Source organism: Porites lutea, chromosome 2 (assembly GCF_958299795.1).
Source record: "Porites lutea chromosome 2, jaPorLute2.1, whole genome shotgun sequence".
Classification (NCBI taxonomy): Eukaryota; Metazoa; Cnidaria; class Anthozoa; order Scleractinia; family Poritidae; genus Porites; species Porites lutea.
The window spans coordinates 3,924,841-3,939,330 of record NC_133202.1 but is presented as its reverse complement, the minus strand read 5'-3'; the positions used below and the strand labels follow the sequence as shown (position 1 = coordinate 3,939,330).

Here is a 14,490-nt window from a genome sequence, read left to right as displayed (position 1 = left end):
AATTTACAGCCAAAATAGATCCCTCTTATCAAACAGTTTTTTCTCGTTCAAATGCTATCTTCAAAGAACCCGTACGTCCAACATCTATTTTTTGATTGATCCCAACACCAAAAGAGGTTGGTGCAAAAATCTTTAGTCAGATACTTAACCGACCAGCAAAGGTTTGCTAGTAGAATCTAAAGTGTGTCCAGCTAGCTGTTCTGACAGATTGTAAACACCATCGTTTGTCCCTTAACAAAAGATATTTGAGATATAGTGGAACTTTTGATTTCCGAAATGATCTAAAAACAAACTTATTCATATATTATATATCCCTGAATCAAGTCGGAATACCCAACACCGAAATAACTAGAATAAACTGAATAAATATTCATGATTACAAAGAGAAGCGCATACAGTAAAACAGACTAAGCAAAAATGTACCCTTACATCGGGCTCATCAAAGACAAAAAAAATTGCGGCGGGTTTTGTTTTTTTTTTCTCAGTGAAACGGCTGTTATTTTGGTTTTGCCTCATGATCACAGTAGATTATTAGGCCTGGAAAACAAATTCTTCCCACACAAAATAACCCAATCGCCCACAGACACCACCTTTAATATATTAGCTTAACTGGACAGATGTATTTCGGGTCTTTGCTTCCCTCCGCCCGAAAAGTTAGGTAGGGATAAGCGACGACTCAGAATACGTTTGCGTTTGCACGCTATGTAAGGAGGTATACGTCTTTCGAAAGTTTGCCAGCCCTCTTCCTCCAGGATTTAGTCCAAATTTGGATTCTTCTTGTGTGTCAGAAACCCAGCCCAAACCCTGCCCGAGTCCTGCCCCCGGGTTTTTACGCTTGCTAACTTAAACACCTATAAATAATGACTGTCTGTGCATCCTGGTTCGTAATCCTGTCTAATTCCCCTTTTTTGGGGAGTGGTAGTGATGATAAAGGCCTGGGTACTTGTTTCGCTCTACTTCAAGTGACGCCATTAACACGCGGTCGAGTAGATCCCAGTCTTCTCCGCCCCACTTGTATTTGTAGTCTTTAGTATTCATTCCTAGTTGAACGCACATGCGCAGTAAAAACAAGAAGGAAACAAAAATAATCAAAAAATAGCGGGCGCGTGAAATTAGGAAGTTTCACGTCGTATTCGTGCAACGACGGTCAAAAAAAAGTACAAAAAAGCGTGATGCACGTGCAACGTTGTTGTTTTGTTATCTAAACTTATTACTTTTTGGCTGTTCTCGTTGCTGTCACCGTCGTCGTTACTTAAGCTTCCTGTTGATGTGATCCAAAAACTTTTGCTACCATGGTAACGTGACGTCACACTTCTTCTCTCTATATGAGAAGGGGATGCCCATATCACTGACACTGCAGTTATTTCTGAGATTGTTACTGGATACGGGCCAGTTTTTTCCCTTCTTTCTTGTAGCGGTCCCAGAAGTCTTTGCGAAATTTAATTGGGCCCAGTTTCCCTCTCGTGACGATTGCCTCTTCTCGCCCTTAACTGAACTTAACAGAGAGGAGAAGTCGTTACGTCACGTTGCCATGGTAGCAACAACTCGCTATTGTTGTGACCCACAAATTTTGCTACCGTGGTAACGTGACGTCACACTTCATCTCTCTATTCTTGTGTGAGAAAATGCTTTACCCTAGTTTCGGCAAAGGATAAATTGTTTTAGTCTTACCTCCTACTCTTATCCAATCTGATTTATACATCGCCACTAGTCCGTACCCATTCATTAGCCAGAAACCTCGATGTTCCACAGAATTACTTCCTTGATCTAGGCGGCCCACTGCCGGGAAATAAACCATACGACCTGCAATAGTGTTCTAAGGAGAAGGAGAGATAATATTTACTACTATTTGATTTCATTGCTTTAATCTTTTTCCAGGAGCCTTTCTCTGAGGTATGAATGGTGATCTTAGTTTTTCACTTGGCACCAGTTTAGCGTTCGCCAAAGACGAAATTAAACCTTGGTTGAGTCCGTCTGCGAAACGGCGCCAAAATCCTTGTTCTGGGTCTTCAGCTTGCTTCCTCCACAGGTTTTCCCAAGGCTAAGTGGGGACTGGGGAACACGGGAGAGCTGGAGACAAGCGAGAAACGGGGGATGCTGGGAACGAACGAGCGCTTTCTCAAATATCCCTCAAAAGTGATCGCGAGCGACTGGGTACGAGGCTGGGTCTACAGCTGTGTTTCAGGATTTGAGTACGCGCCATGATTGCCGATTTGCCAATCAGGTTGAAAGGAAATTCGAGACGCACTTCCGGTAATTCGTTGAGTCCGCTGGGTACCCAGTTCCCAGAATATGGATACCGGCGCTCCTTCGCAGACGTTACTAACCGAGGTTAAATTATATTTGAACGTCATCTGTGACGCAGAGTACACCAGTTTTGTGGCTAATAAAGGAAAAGGGAAGTCAGCTAGTTAGAAACAATTATTGGAAGAGGTTTCTGTGATATCCAGAATCATGAAGTTCGAGGTAAGTGTTATCAACCAAAGGTCTCGGATGATATCACTTAGTGAGCTTGATTATTCCGCAAATCACAGAAACCGAATCTAACAATCGTTTTTGAGCTCACTGGCTTAAGGCTCTCTGCTATCGTCAGTGAATGAATGAATGAATGAATCAATGAGTGAATGAATTTGTAAGGCCCTTTCTATCAATCTCGAACGCGGAGAAACGCTTGACCTTCGGAGCCGAAGGGACTGGGTTCGATACCCGCTATTTCCTATTTTTTTACTCCGTTTTATAAAGCGTTGTAATGACAAGGTGGAATTTGATACTGGTTGTGCTTGGGACAGTTTAAAGAAGATATTATGCTCCGTTATTTTAAAAATGTACGGTGTTTTGGGGGTGGAGCGTTGCGTGACGACACTAAAAACGGCTATGTAGGAGACTAACGGTCACACGGAACACAGATTGACATCATGCATTGCGCAAGTAACCTACAGATTATTCAATCCGCCACATGCTAGCAGATAAATCTTTAAGCTTCGGTAAAACGGGCAACAATAACGTGCAACTTGTTTTGCAAAATTGCTGCAAAACGAGTGAAAGGCGATGTTGCGCGTTTTACCACACTTGCTCAGACCTGTTAACAACCTGGTAAAACGCGCAACATCGCTCTTTAACTCGTTATGCAGCAATGTTACAAGACAAGTTGCATGTTTTTTGTTCCCCGTTTTTCCGTACCTTTAGGTTGCCCTGATTTTCAAAATTAACTGAAGACTTTTAACGAATGAGAAGACAGATCAGATAGTGGGTATTATGAATAGAATAACCTTTCGAACGCTATCCATGATGTCTGCAGGCACATCAATGTGAAGATCAAACACGAAAAGTATGTCATGCGCATTAGGCACTGCTTCGGCCGCTTTGTTTAAGGCAAGAGTCCTGGAAAATTTTCCCATTAAATTAATGATTGTATGCCTACTTCGGAGTAACGATGTGCTAAACGCCTCGCTCATGTTAATATCTTTACTTTGAAAATCAGCGATGACGACGTGAAAGTTCGTGTCACCGGTTAATAAGCTCGCAATGGTGAGCTGTTTGAGGAAATGATGCCCCCATAGTCCTTGATCCTTGACAGGGACGATAAAATACACTGTGGCGCTGTTTTTCCAGTTCATTCCTTCAGGATGGCACAATATATCACTTCCGTTTCTCTGGTACACGTGTTGTGCAAAGCGAATTGATCGATTCAATGGGTCATACATTAAACCAAGTTCAAGATCCAACAAAAACCGATCGCCATTTCCGGGGTCTGATTTTTGTATCACTTTGTAGACTTTTTTTAAGTAATACTTCCTAAAAAAGAAAACAAAGGAAAGAAATGAAAGACGAATACCACCAGAAGAATTGAAGAACTACCGGTTGAGTTAAAGTCTACGTTGTGTGGTATAAGTGCACATATTACCCTGCGTAGCAGGCGCAAAAAGGGGAGGGGGGGGGAGAAAAGCGTAAAACCCTCTCTCCTCAATCCCCCTCCCTTTCTCCCCTATGTCTCCTACCCGTTTCCACGTCTGCTAATCAGGCTACGCACATATCATCATTAGAGACCTTTAGATTCGAGGGCGACCCATACGGCTACATAAACGAGATTTAACTTAAATTTTTTAAGCGTATTCTAAAACAAGACACTTCGGGAAGCATCATTGTACTTTTTTTCAGCAGAAAGGTCAGCACGGTTATTTTTGTTGAACGGGTTGAGTTTTTTTAGGGTCGATGATGATGATAATAATTCGTTTTCGTTACTACGACACTCACCAAAACTCGTCGGCGTTAGTTTTTGACGCCGACCATCTCGTATGACACTGGCTCACTCGTGCGCACTACTAAGTGTCTAGAACAAGTCAAACAGGGTCTAGAAAATCCGGCGCGTCCTCCCGGTGTAGTCGGCCTCGTCCTCTTAAAATCTAAAGGTCTCCATTGCTTTGGTGGATGACAACATGACTGACAGCGGCAGTCAGTGACGCTTTCTATTCTACATGACGCCGGTCCGAGCTTCCTTAAAACTGTTAAGGGGACTGTTCAGGATTATTTTTATTTCCCATTTGAGTAAAGAATGTAAAATTGCACAGGATGTTAAGTTCGCGCGTATTGCTCATGATTAACAGCTTAATCATAACTATAACAAAATTGTCAAATCTGATTGGCTATCAACTGCCCTGATTTCAGCCTTAATTGGACAGTTTAATAGGTCAGTACGCGTCATGCCTAAGTAATTGGACAGCACGCGCCATCACGCGCGCGCTTAAATGGCTTTCTTTTTTCACTGCTAGCGAAACAAAATTTCGAATTTCTTGTGTTTTGATTTAAAAAATAGCCTATTTATATCACAAATTTTGTAACAGAACTTCGTGACGTCCAATTCGGTCTGTAATCATAATCGTGATTAAACAAATCATACTGGTGATTAAACAAATCGGACTCCCGCTACGCGGTCGTCCGATTTTGTTAATCACTCGTATGATTACAGACCGAATTAGACTCCACTCAGTCCTGTTACCATTACTTATATAAAGGTCCCAGCTAACGATAAAAGTGGCATGGAAAAGTGCAGTGGTTTGTTGGAAAAATAACTGTGGTGATCTGTTTCGCGTTTTGTTAAATGGATTTTTACAGATCTTAAAGGGGAAACTTAAGAAAAAACAGGAACACACATTGCTGCCCTCTCATCGTTCATGAGAATATAGAATCTATAAAGAGTCTACTTCTTTCATACCTTGACTTAAAGTAAGTCAACAGCTTATTCACAACTACACTGACTTTTTTCCTGTCCGCAAGGGGACTGGGCTGGAACCAATGCCAGGGGCTGCCTCTACTCAACATGTCTGTGTCGTCTCTTGGAAAAACTAGTGATTCGTTGATGCGCCACCAGCCAGAATACCTTGCGATCGTCCCACGAATCAGGAAGCTTGGATTGTACGGGCATGTTGGTAACGAAGATAACTCTTTTGATACTGATGCCGCCACTAAATCCAGTCGGCTTTGTTTTCTGGTAAACAATTTAGCAGGGACAGACGAACTTGTAAAATGAGGGCCTAGTAAGAAATAGCACAGGAAAGGTAGGCTTGCTATCACTATACCATACAAAAAGGACCGCGTGTCAAATGCTCTCGGCCGTCTCCTTCTAAGACAAGTCCACCAAAACCTCATTTTTGTTTCATCGGCTTTTCTCTGATAACTGAAACAATAAATTATGATTATAAATAATAACTGAATAGAACTGAATGAGTCCAATTTGGTCTATGATGCCAAGATATGAAATAGTCCGATTTGTTCCATTTGTATGTTTTAGTGTCAGTAAAGAAGTTATAGAAAGATTGTTATTTAACATCTATATTGGGTAAGCTTATGTTTTGTACTATGAATACAAAAATCGAAAGCTGTAACACAAATTAAGCTAACTAAAAGAAAAAAAATAAATATAAAAACAGAGATGTCTGAACAAAGAGATATGAACGAAACGGCTTCCCCTCGAGGGAAAATCACGAAAGGTATTCTTTCGATATTATTGTTGGTGAGAAGTGTCAATGTTCATTGGTGGTTGTTGGAAGTTGGCGGTCTAGAGTGTCCTGTGGCGTAGGCTAATGTTCTTTTAATCAATACTGCTTCTTAATTGTTGTACTGCAACCTCATAGGATAGTTGGTATTTTTGGCTAGTGCCCCCGCCAAGCCCAGGACGAGGACAAAGTGACTATTTAACTCTTTAAAGCTCTAAGAGTGATCTTTATCAAATTTCTCCTGTAAAATGAATGCTTTACAAAACACGTTGGTGATGATAATAAAGGAAATGATCACACAATATGAATCTAATTAATACTTCAACAAATTCTCCCCGTTACTTTTATAGGAATCGTATAGGGACAACAAATGAGAATCTGAATTCTGATGTTCAGGGTTAAATGTAAAAAAAAGGGTTAATGTAGATCCGCTTAATACCGAGTTTTGACTGTACTTGCACTTGATCGATGTTTATAGTGTTACAGCTGAATTCTTCGTTTACCTTGCATCTGTGGATTCCCTCGGTCATCGATAACAGAGATGCCAACCTCTGGAGATCTTAAATCTGGAAACTCTCTCTGTTTCACTACCCCCACCCCCCGGAAATTCAATGAACCCCGCCCCCCCTCCCCACTCCCTACAAATATGGGAATGACAAAGGACATTATATAAAGTCTTACATGAAGTACATACTATCAAAATTCGCGATCATTTCGCGATCATCGTTTGATGCCAGAAATAATCTTTGTCAGTGACTAAATAGGTACAAAAATGCCTCAGAAACCGTACTACGAATACGAAAAATTCAAGTTTTGATCTAAAAATGTGCTAAATCTCAAACTAAGTCACCGAAAAGCTCAAAAGATGATTTTATCCGGGGAGATATGGTGACCCATACGTGAGACCAGGATTTTGGTGTTGTATCCGGGAGACTCCCGGATAATCTGGGAGAGTTGGCATGTATGCGATAACGGCTTAATAGGGCGAGGCCACAAAGCTAAACCCAAGCACGATTGACGAGGCTTACTCTGAGAAAGTTCTTTTAAACGAAGCGATCACCTGACCGAAGCGAAACAGTAACAGTAGTACACCTAACAAGCGGAACTACCCCAGTGGTAAACATATATTTCTAGTATTTATTATTGGATACGTGGATGACTTTGTCGTGATCGCATGAGTCTCACGAGTTCCGCTCTCATGAGTTGACAACTAATTTCTCACGTTCACGCTTCTTGAAAAGTCAGGAAAATAAACTTTTGGAGCTGATCTGTAGGACCCGACTTTTCTAAGCAGTCTAAGTAATAAAGATAATACGGTGGCCTGTAAAGTGCAGACCTGCCAACTCCTGATACAGGAAAATCTGGAAACTCATGAAAAAAATCTGGAGATTCTACAAAAAGTAGTAACTTAAAGATTCTTTTTTTTCCATTGGGGGAGCTATTAAGTAGTTAAGCCAACTAATCATGGCCAAAATGTTAGACAAAGTCCCAACAAGGCTTAAAAAGGCACTAGCATTCTCCATTGAATTTCCATTTTATTCAACAAGGCCATTAATTTCATTTCAGAATGATTTTTCCCACAAACGGTGACATTGGGAGTGTTGCCGTGAGAGAAAAGATAAAACAATCGTGAGATTTACGGCGGAATCGTGAGATTTGGCAGGTCTGAAAGTGCTTAATCAAAAAGAATGCTACGCATAAATTATGACAAATTACGAAATTCTTGAATCGACGCCATTACGAGGCAGGATAGCTGAGCCGACAGGTGCAACGGTAAAATAAAGAGCGACGGCAAAGCAGATTTCAACTGACGACCAACACAGTATAATTTCGCTGCAAAATGACACAAAACTATTAATATAAATTCATGGCAAAACAAATTTTATAACTCACGGCAAAATACAACCAATTCGCGGCAAAACAATATTAACACACCGTAAAATAGAACCAATTATAATTCACCGCAAAATAAAAGTGGCATCAAAAGCAAAGAAGTTCAGTTCACTGGCCTAAGGCGAAAGGCTTCAGAATATAACGAACGAGAAGTAATGCCTTGATTGTTTGTCTAGTTACAGAAGCTCGTGAAAGAAGACAGAGTTTGTTTACCATTTACAACAATTTTCCGGGAAATCTGGTTGGAAATTAAATAGAACACGACTCTTTTGGTTTACCCGACTGAAAATTACCGGGAGCAACGGAACATCTGAAAAGGTAGTCCTGTTTTCCGGCTGGAATATTCCAGACGAAATGAAAAGTTAACAGTTAAGTGATATTATAATAATGTTAATGAAAGCAACAAATTTTTGCAAACAGAAATTTTCTGACATTTTTCTGTCCCGCTGTTGACCCGGTGGCACACTAACTGACATTACTATGTGCAAAAGGCACTAAGGCAGTACCCGACAACCTCAGCCAAAGAGCTGGTTGTAGATAACTCAACGAACAATTCGTCTTCTAATATTAACAAGATTTCCGTATTCGGAAAAGGATAATACTGTTTTCACGGACCCAAAAGATCGTCCCCTGTTTTGTTGTTTACCGCCTTTTTAGATCACGTGATGAGTTTTTGTTGTTTTAACGCTTGACAACGTATATTGTTTGTACGGATTCTTGGTCTTGTCCGACGTATATATATCTTTGGTTGTACGGATTGGTTTGTTTCGTCCAAATAAAGTGTTAACGCCAGTTTACAAGTGGATTTATACCTTACAGTTGGAGTTCTAACTATTGAGACTTTGTTAATAGAAAGAAATGCTCGTGTTTAAACCGGTCTTTCTGAAACAGTTTCGGCAGTTTCATTTCTTAAAACCCTTGGATATCTTTATGAGGTTTTTGAAATACGCGAAAAAGGTGCGTCTGCAAAAAAGGTAACATTGAGGGAAGTGAAAGAGGAAGTACGCTCGACTAAATCTGTATCGAGGTACAAAAAACTGCTGACAACGTGGGTGGAAAACCTACCCGCGGTTTCTCACTTCAACATAAAACATTTATAGTACTTTGAACTACGCCCAAGACTTTGGAAACACAGTAAAGGAATCGCTTAAAAGAACTACGAGTTCGAGGAGAGGTGGGTTACACTCACGAAATAAAAGTCGAATTGTCCTGTGTCAAATACTTTCATGCCTTAGTGTCAGCACTTTCAACTGTGTCTCTCCCATCGGTGCAAACAGTGATTGAATTCACCAACTGAATTCCAAAAATAACGGTCCAGTTTGTCAGTTAAGACTATATTTTGGCATTGATAATGTTCTCGTCGTCTGTTGCAATGGATTGCAAGGATTAAAATTGGATTGGGAGGACATGTATGACCATGTCGGGAAGATCAGTACGAGATCATGACTGGTGTGTCTGGATCTATGAGACTGGTGTCATATTTAACAATTATTCCTCGAGCCCGAATGGGCTGTGAGTCACCCATGAGGCCGAAGGCCAAATGGGCTATTGACTCAGAGGCCATGAGGGCGAGAGGAATAATTGCTTTAGTAAAATCCAACTAGTTGGTGAAAAATACCGCGACAAAACAACTTTAGCTAGTTAAAGCTAGGCTTTAATCCTTTTTTGCCGCCGAAAGGCAGGCGCTTTGCGCTACTAGTGGGCTATAACATATAGCCTAGTAGTAGCTCAACCAATGAGAATGATATTTGGCCGAAAAAATTGTAGTTAACTGAGAATTGGGTACCCCCATTAGCACCCTCTACCATGGCACTGTCGAAACTTCTATGCTACGAAATGCCGTTACAATGCTCATTTTTCAGATTAAAAGAATCAATTTAAGTAGTACTTTACTTTTTTGTTTACAGGACGTACACAAACTAATCACGCGACAGACAAGCCATGCGAACGACTTCGTAAACGCTAAAAGTCGATCGCTAAAAGCTACGCTGGAACCGAGAGAAACCTCTGCTGGCATGGTATTCCTTTTTTTGAAAATGCCAAAATTTGAGTCGGTCGGATGACGCTAAACGGAGAAAAAAATGGTGATAGCTAAAGTGAAAAAATTTTTTTTTAGTTCCCGCCCGCTTCCTTTTAGGCTGCCTTTCTTTTATTATCATTTGCATCGGCTCCTGTCATTTGTTTTTGGAAAAGATGGAACGAACAAAAACCAACAACCTTTTAAATCTTTTAACACCAGTCGTGTTGCATAAAAAAAACGGTTCTTGTAAAAAAGCGTCATTTTTATGTAAAAAGCTGGGTCTTTTTACAAATTGAACGGTTGTAAAAATACTGCTTTTGCAAAAACATATTTCCGTAAAAAAGTTGCTTATGTAAATAGCCTGCTTTTTTACAGAAATATATTTTTGTAAAAAGGCTGCTTTTTTACAAAATATATGTTTGTAAGAAAGCTGCTTTTTCATGTAAAAAAGCTGTATTTTTAGGGACTAGTCAAAAAGTATAGGGTGGTGTGGGCCGGAGCATTTGGAAATGTGGTTGATAAAAAACACATGGCCCACCCCCTCCCCTCGGCACAAAAATGACTGACCCACCCCTAAAACAAGGTTGGAAATTGCATGACCCACCCCCTAGTTAAAACATGGATGTTTGGTTTCCTCTTAATAATCCAATAAAACCTTGTTCTGTGCTTGACAAAATTTGTTGATACACTTCTACAGTCTCTACAACCAATATCAAAATCACAGAAATCATATAACTAGGGGGTGGGTCAAATGTTAAAAAAAGATTTGTGAAAGGAGAAGCCTTGAGAATCCTACGAAAAAACTCCTCAGAAACAACCTTTGAGGAAAATAATTCAGATTTAAAAAAGAAACGCTTGACGGACGGAGGCTACCCACAATCTTTGATAGAAAACCTGCTATCAGAAATAAAATTCACAAAAGGGATTCTAAACCCCTAAAACAAAACAACAAGGAGGAAAAAGAAATATTGCCATTCGTGACACAATACCAGCCCTCAGTGTCTACAGGAGCCGATTACTATACAGGAAGCTTGAATGAAAAAATGGAATCTTATACAAAACCAACTATAACTTCAATAAATTTTTAAAGAACCGCCAATCATTTCCTTACAAAAAGGAAAATCATTAAAGGACATGCTCGTTAGAGCCAAAAAAAAAGGTTAACAGACGGTTCCACGCCCATTTTGATGTGCGGCCTGTCACCCTTTGTATTTTCTCGCACAACAGTTTTGTGAGTATTTTAGCAATAGTTCCAGCTGGCTTTGTTTTGTATAACAAATGTAGTCAACTGTCTCGTTAGTAGTTAGTGCCTATCTATCTAATGAAATAGGGTGATCCACCCCCTAAGGGTAGCTGAAAATTGTACGACCCACCCCTTGCACAAGGCTCAAAACCTCATGACCCCCTCTCTGCTCCCGTCCACTCCCCCCCCCCCCCCACCACCCCCTATACTTTTTGAAGAGTCCCTTACAAAATATATTTTTGTAAGAAAGCTGCCATTTTATGTAAAAATCCTGCTTTTCCACTCATATAAATTTTCGTGAAAAAAAGAGCTTCATGCTCTTGCTTTCAGATCATTTGACAAACCCTTTTATCGAAGACAGGCTGTTTTCAATATGTTCGAACTTTACTGAACTGTAGTCTTCGTGCGCTTCTCAAACTATACGTTATTAGACATCCGGCTGGTGACGTTCACGTTCCCGTGTCCACACTATAGGAAGCACTTTATTGTGGGGCTTTTAAATTCCTTTGTGAACTTACATTTACGTTCTTTTTAGTATCACTTCTTGTTTCCTTTGGCATTCAATTTTCCAGGACCTTCTGGTTGTTAAATGCGAAGAAAGAACAGGCAGTAATTTCATTTGTTATTATTGTTCTGTATTATTTATCTATTTCCCAAGGTTATTAGCTGCAATAATCGGTTTAGCTGTCAACAAAACACTTGGCTATAACGCGAGTCCAGGTGTATGCAAGGGCACAAAATTTTTAAAACTTCAGCACATGATTGCACGTGCACAGTTCTGACACTAGTCGGTATACAGCAAATACAAGAGCAACAATCGCTTATTAACGTTTGCCATTTCCTTTTTTGCTTTGATGCTCTCAGCACTGGACAAATTATAACTCCATTTCTAGCATAAATCTTCAGCAATAATCATCGACAGCAATGGACCTTTTTACCAATACGGCGGCCATATTGAATTAATTCGATTTGAGGAGTATTATAGGATGCCCAGGGGGCATGAGCACATTTCGTTTGTATTTTCGAGCGCTTTTCGGGACATTTTTTCTTAAAGTTTTCTTAGACTAAGATTTAAATCGGGAAAAAGATTCTTGTGCCGTGTTTCGATGCAATAATGATCGCCTTTTCCCCCGAGAAATATGTATAGGTAATAGCATGGTTTGTAGTGATATTTGGCATAAACACCATGAATGATATTTCAAAATTGTTATACGTAATTTCACGAGCCGTTAGGCGAGTGAAATTTGAGACAATTTTGAAATATCACGAGTGGTATTTATGCCAAATATCACGTACAAATCATGTTATTATTTGTTTATACTACTACTACTCGCAAAAGGTTGTAATTTTCACATGTAGGTATTTCAAATTAAGCTGAAAAACCACTGCTCTAAGCCAATAAAATTGCATAAATTTCTCATGTAGTAGTATAAACAGTGAAAGACCACATTTCTAATACAAAACTAGAAAAAGGCGATCATCATTTCATCCAAACACGGCACAAGGATCTTTTTTCCTATTACAATCTTATTCTAAGAAAACTTTAAGAAAAAGTGTCCCGAAAAGCGCTCAAAAATACAAACGAAATGTGCTCATGCCCCCTGGGCATCCTATAATACTCCTTACATCGAATTTATTCAATATGGCCGCCGTATCTGTAAAAAGGTCTATTGTACGTTAGGCAATATTCCTGTATTATGTTGCGCTAGATTTCTATCACGGAATTCATACTCTTTTGAAATCCATGTTGAGGCATGTAAGAGTGTCATGTCTGCGTTACAACTTAAGTTTCTAACATAATGTAGGAACATGTTCAGTCGGCTAATCAAGCAACTGAAGGAAACGGTCGCCTACAAACGCACATACACTTGCTTGTTAGTCTAATTTTTGCAATACACAGAGCAACTTGTAAGGCCATAAAAACAGAAGCCGATTTGTTTATAAGAATTAGGGACTATAAAGGCGGTTTGTAACGTACGCCAATGCGTGTTTTATTTTCGAGATTGAGAAAAATGCCAGAAAACACTTGTAAATGCTGAACAACTTTAAAATGAACCATAACTGAATTCGCCAATAACTTTTAGTGTATGACCGTTTTTTTACAGAATATATTTTTTGTAAAAAATCTGTCCTTTTACAAATATATATGAGTATGAAAAAACAGCTTCCTTACGGTACCGTTTTTTAACACAACAGTTTTCATAAATATGTGACCTACTGAATAACTGCAACTTATATAATTATTCCCGCAGTGGGAGGGCAATAATTTGTCAAGAAAGTATTTTTGATGAAAAAGTGGCCAAAAGCCCACTCCCTTTCTTTATACAGAAATACAGAAGAGAAATATTGGTATTTCTTTTACTTGGCCTTACGGGAACCCAGCTTCAAGCTTTTTCTAGCATATCGAAGGATACGATAGACTGAAACCTTATGGATTCCTAATCCACGCATGTATCGATGGTTGCTGTAGCCTGCGTGGCAGGCGTTAAAAGGGGAAGGGGAAGGGGGAATTTGGGCGCGCGAGGGAAAAAGGAAAGGAACGCCTGCAAGGACGCCATTGTTTTCTCCATTTTTCACGCTCAGATTCTGAGCGTGAAAATAGTGATTGGTCAGAATTAATTAAATGCCAATCTTCGCCTTAATACCTTTTTCCGATTGGTTGAAATCAACATCACGCCATTTGAGTAGCTAAACATATGTCGTTAGAAGGCATCAACTTCAGCTTAAAAGGAGAATAGAAAAAAAAACAGTTCAAGTATGAAGGAAAAGGCCTGTCAGCAGATGAGTTTTACTGACTGGTTCTGAAAAGCATCATCTCCCAAAGGCTTGTCGGTTTTACTCGCGAGAAGAAAGAAAGGAAAAATCATGCTGCCTGTGTGCCTGTTATCTGCTGTTTGACCCACGTTATCAACGGCAAGATAATTGAAGACGAAGCGATCTATAACTTTTGGCGATTTTTGGTTGAAGACTTCTTCTTGCCGGTTATAAAACCGCCAGGAACTTACTTTTATAACAAATTGTTGCCTTCTTGCAGATCTTCGAAGTTCAGCTCTTCTTTGCCCGCCACCAGCGTTATTTTGTGTGCTCCGCTGGATCCAATTTGTCCTGATAGAAATTCAAAGAGTTCGTGACGGCAAAGTGTTTTAATTTGTCTTAGACAAACATTGCATTGAAAGTCGTGAAGAGCCGCTACATTTCTTATTAAATAGTTTTCCAGCCCGATTCCTTCAGCAACAACTTGAATCGATTTATGCTGGATTTTATGTGACTCGGCACGCGTCGTTGCAACTTTCAAGGAAGATTCCTTCAATGGACGACCGCATTTGAACTTTTTTTTATAG

The 14,490-nt window shown here is 39.8% G+C and overlaps 1 protein-coding gene across 1 annotated transcript; it reads right to left on the bottom strand.

The window, feature by feature from the left end:
* Window positions 1-875: 875 nt before the first annotated feature.
* On the bottom strand, window positions 876-5,646 carry LOC140925128 (beta-1,4-N-acetylgalactosaminyltransferase 3-like). Its single transcript, XM_073375086.1, has 4 exons — window positions 5,213-5,646; window positions 3,270-3,795; window positions 1,672-1,816; window positions 876-1,040 (listed from the first exon to the last, which is right to left on the bottom strand). The coding sequence occupies exons 1-4, from the start codon at window positions 5,644-5,646 to the stop codon at window positions 895-897; spliced, it is 1,251 nt and encodes a 416-aa protein (XP_073231187.1). The 3' UTR covers window positions 876-894.
* Window positions 5,647-14,490: the final 8,844 nt, after the last annotated feature.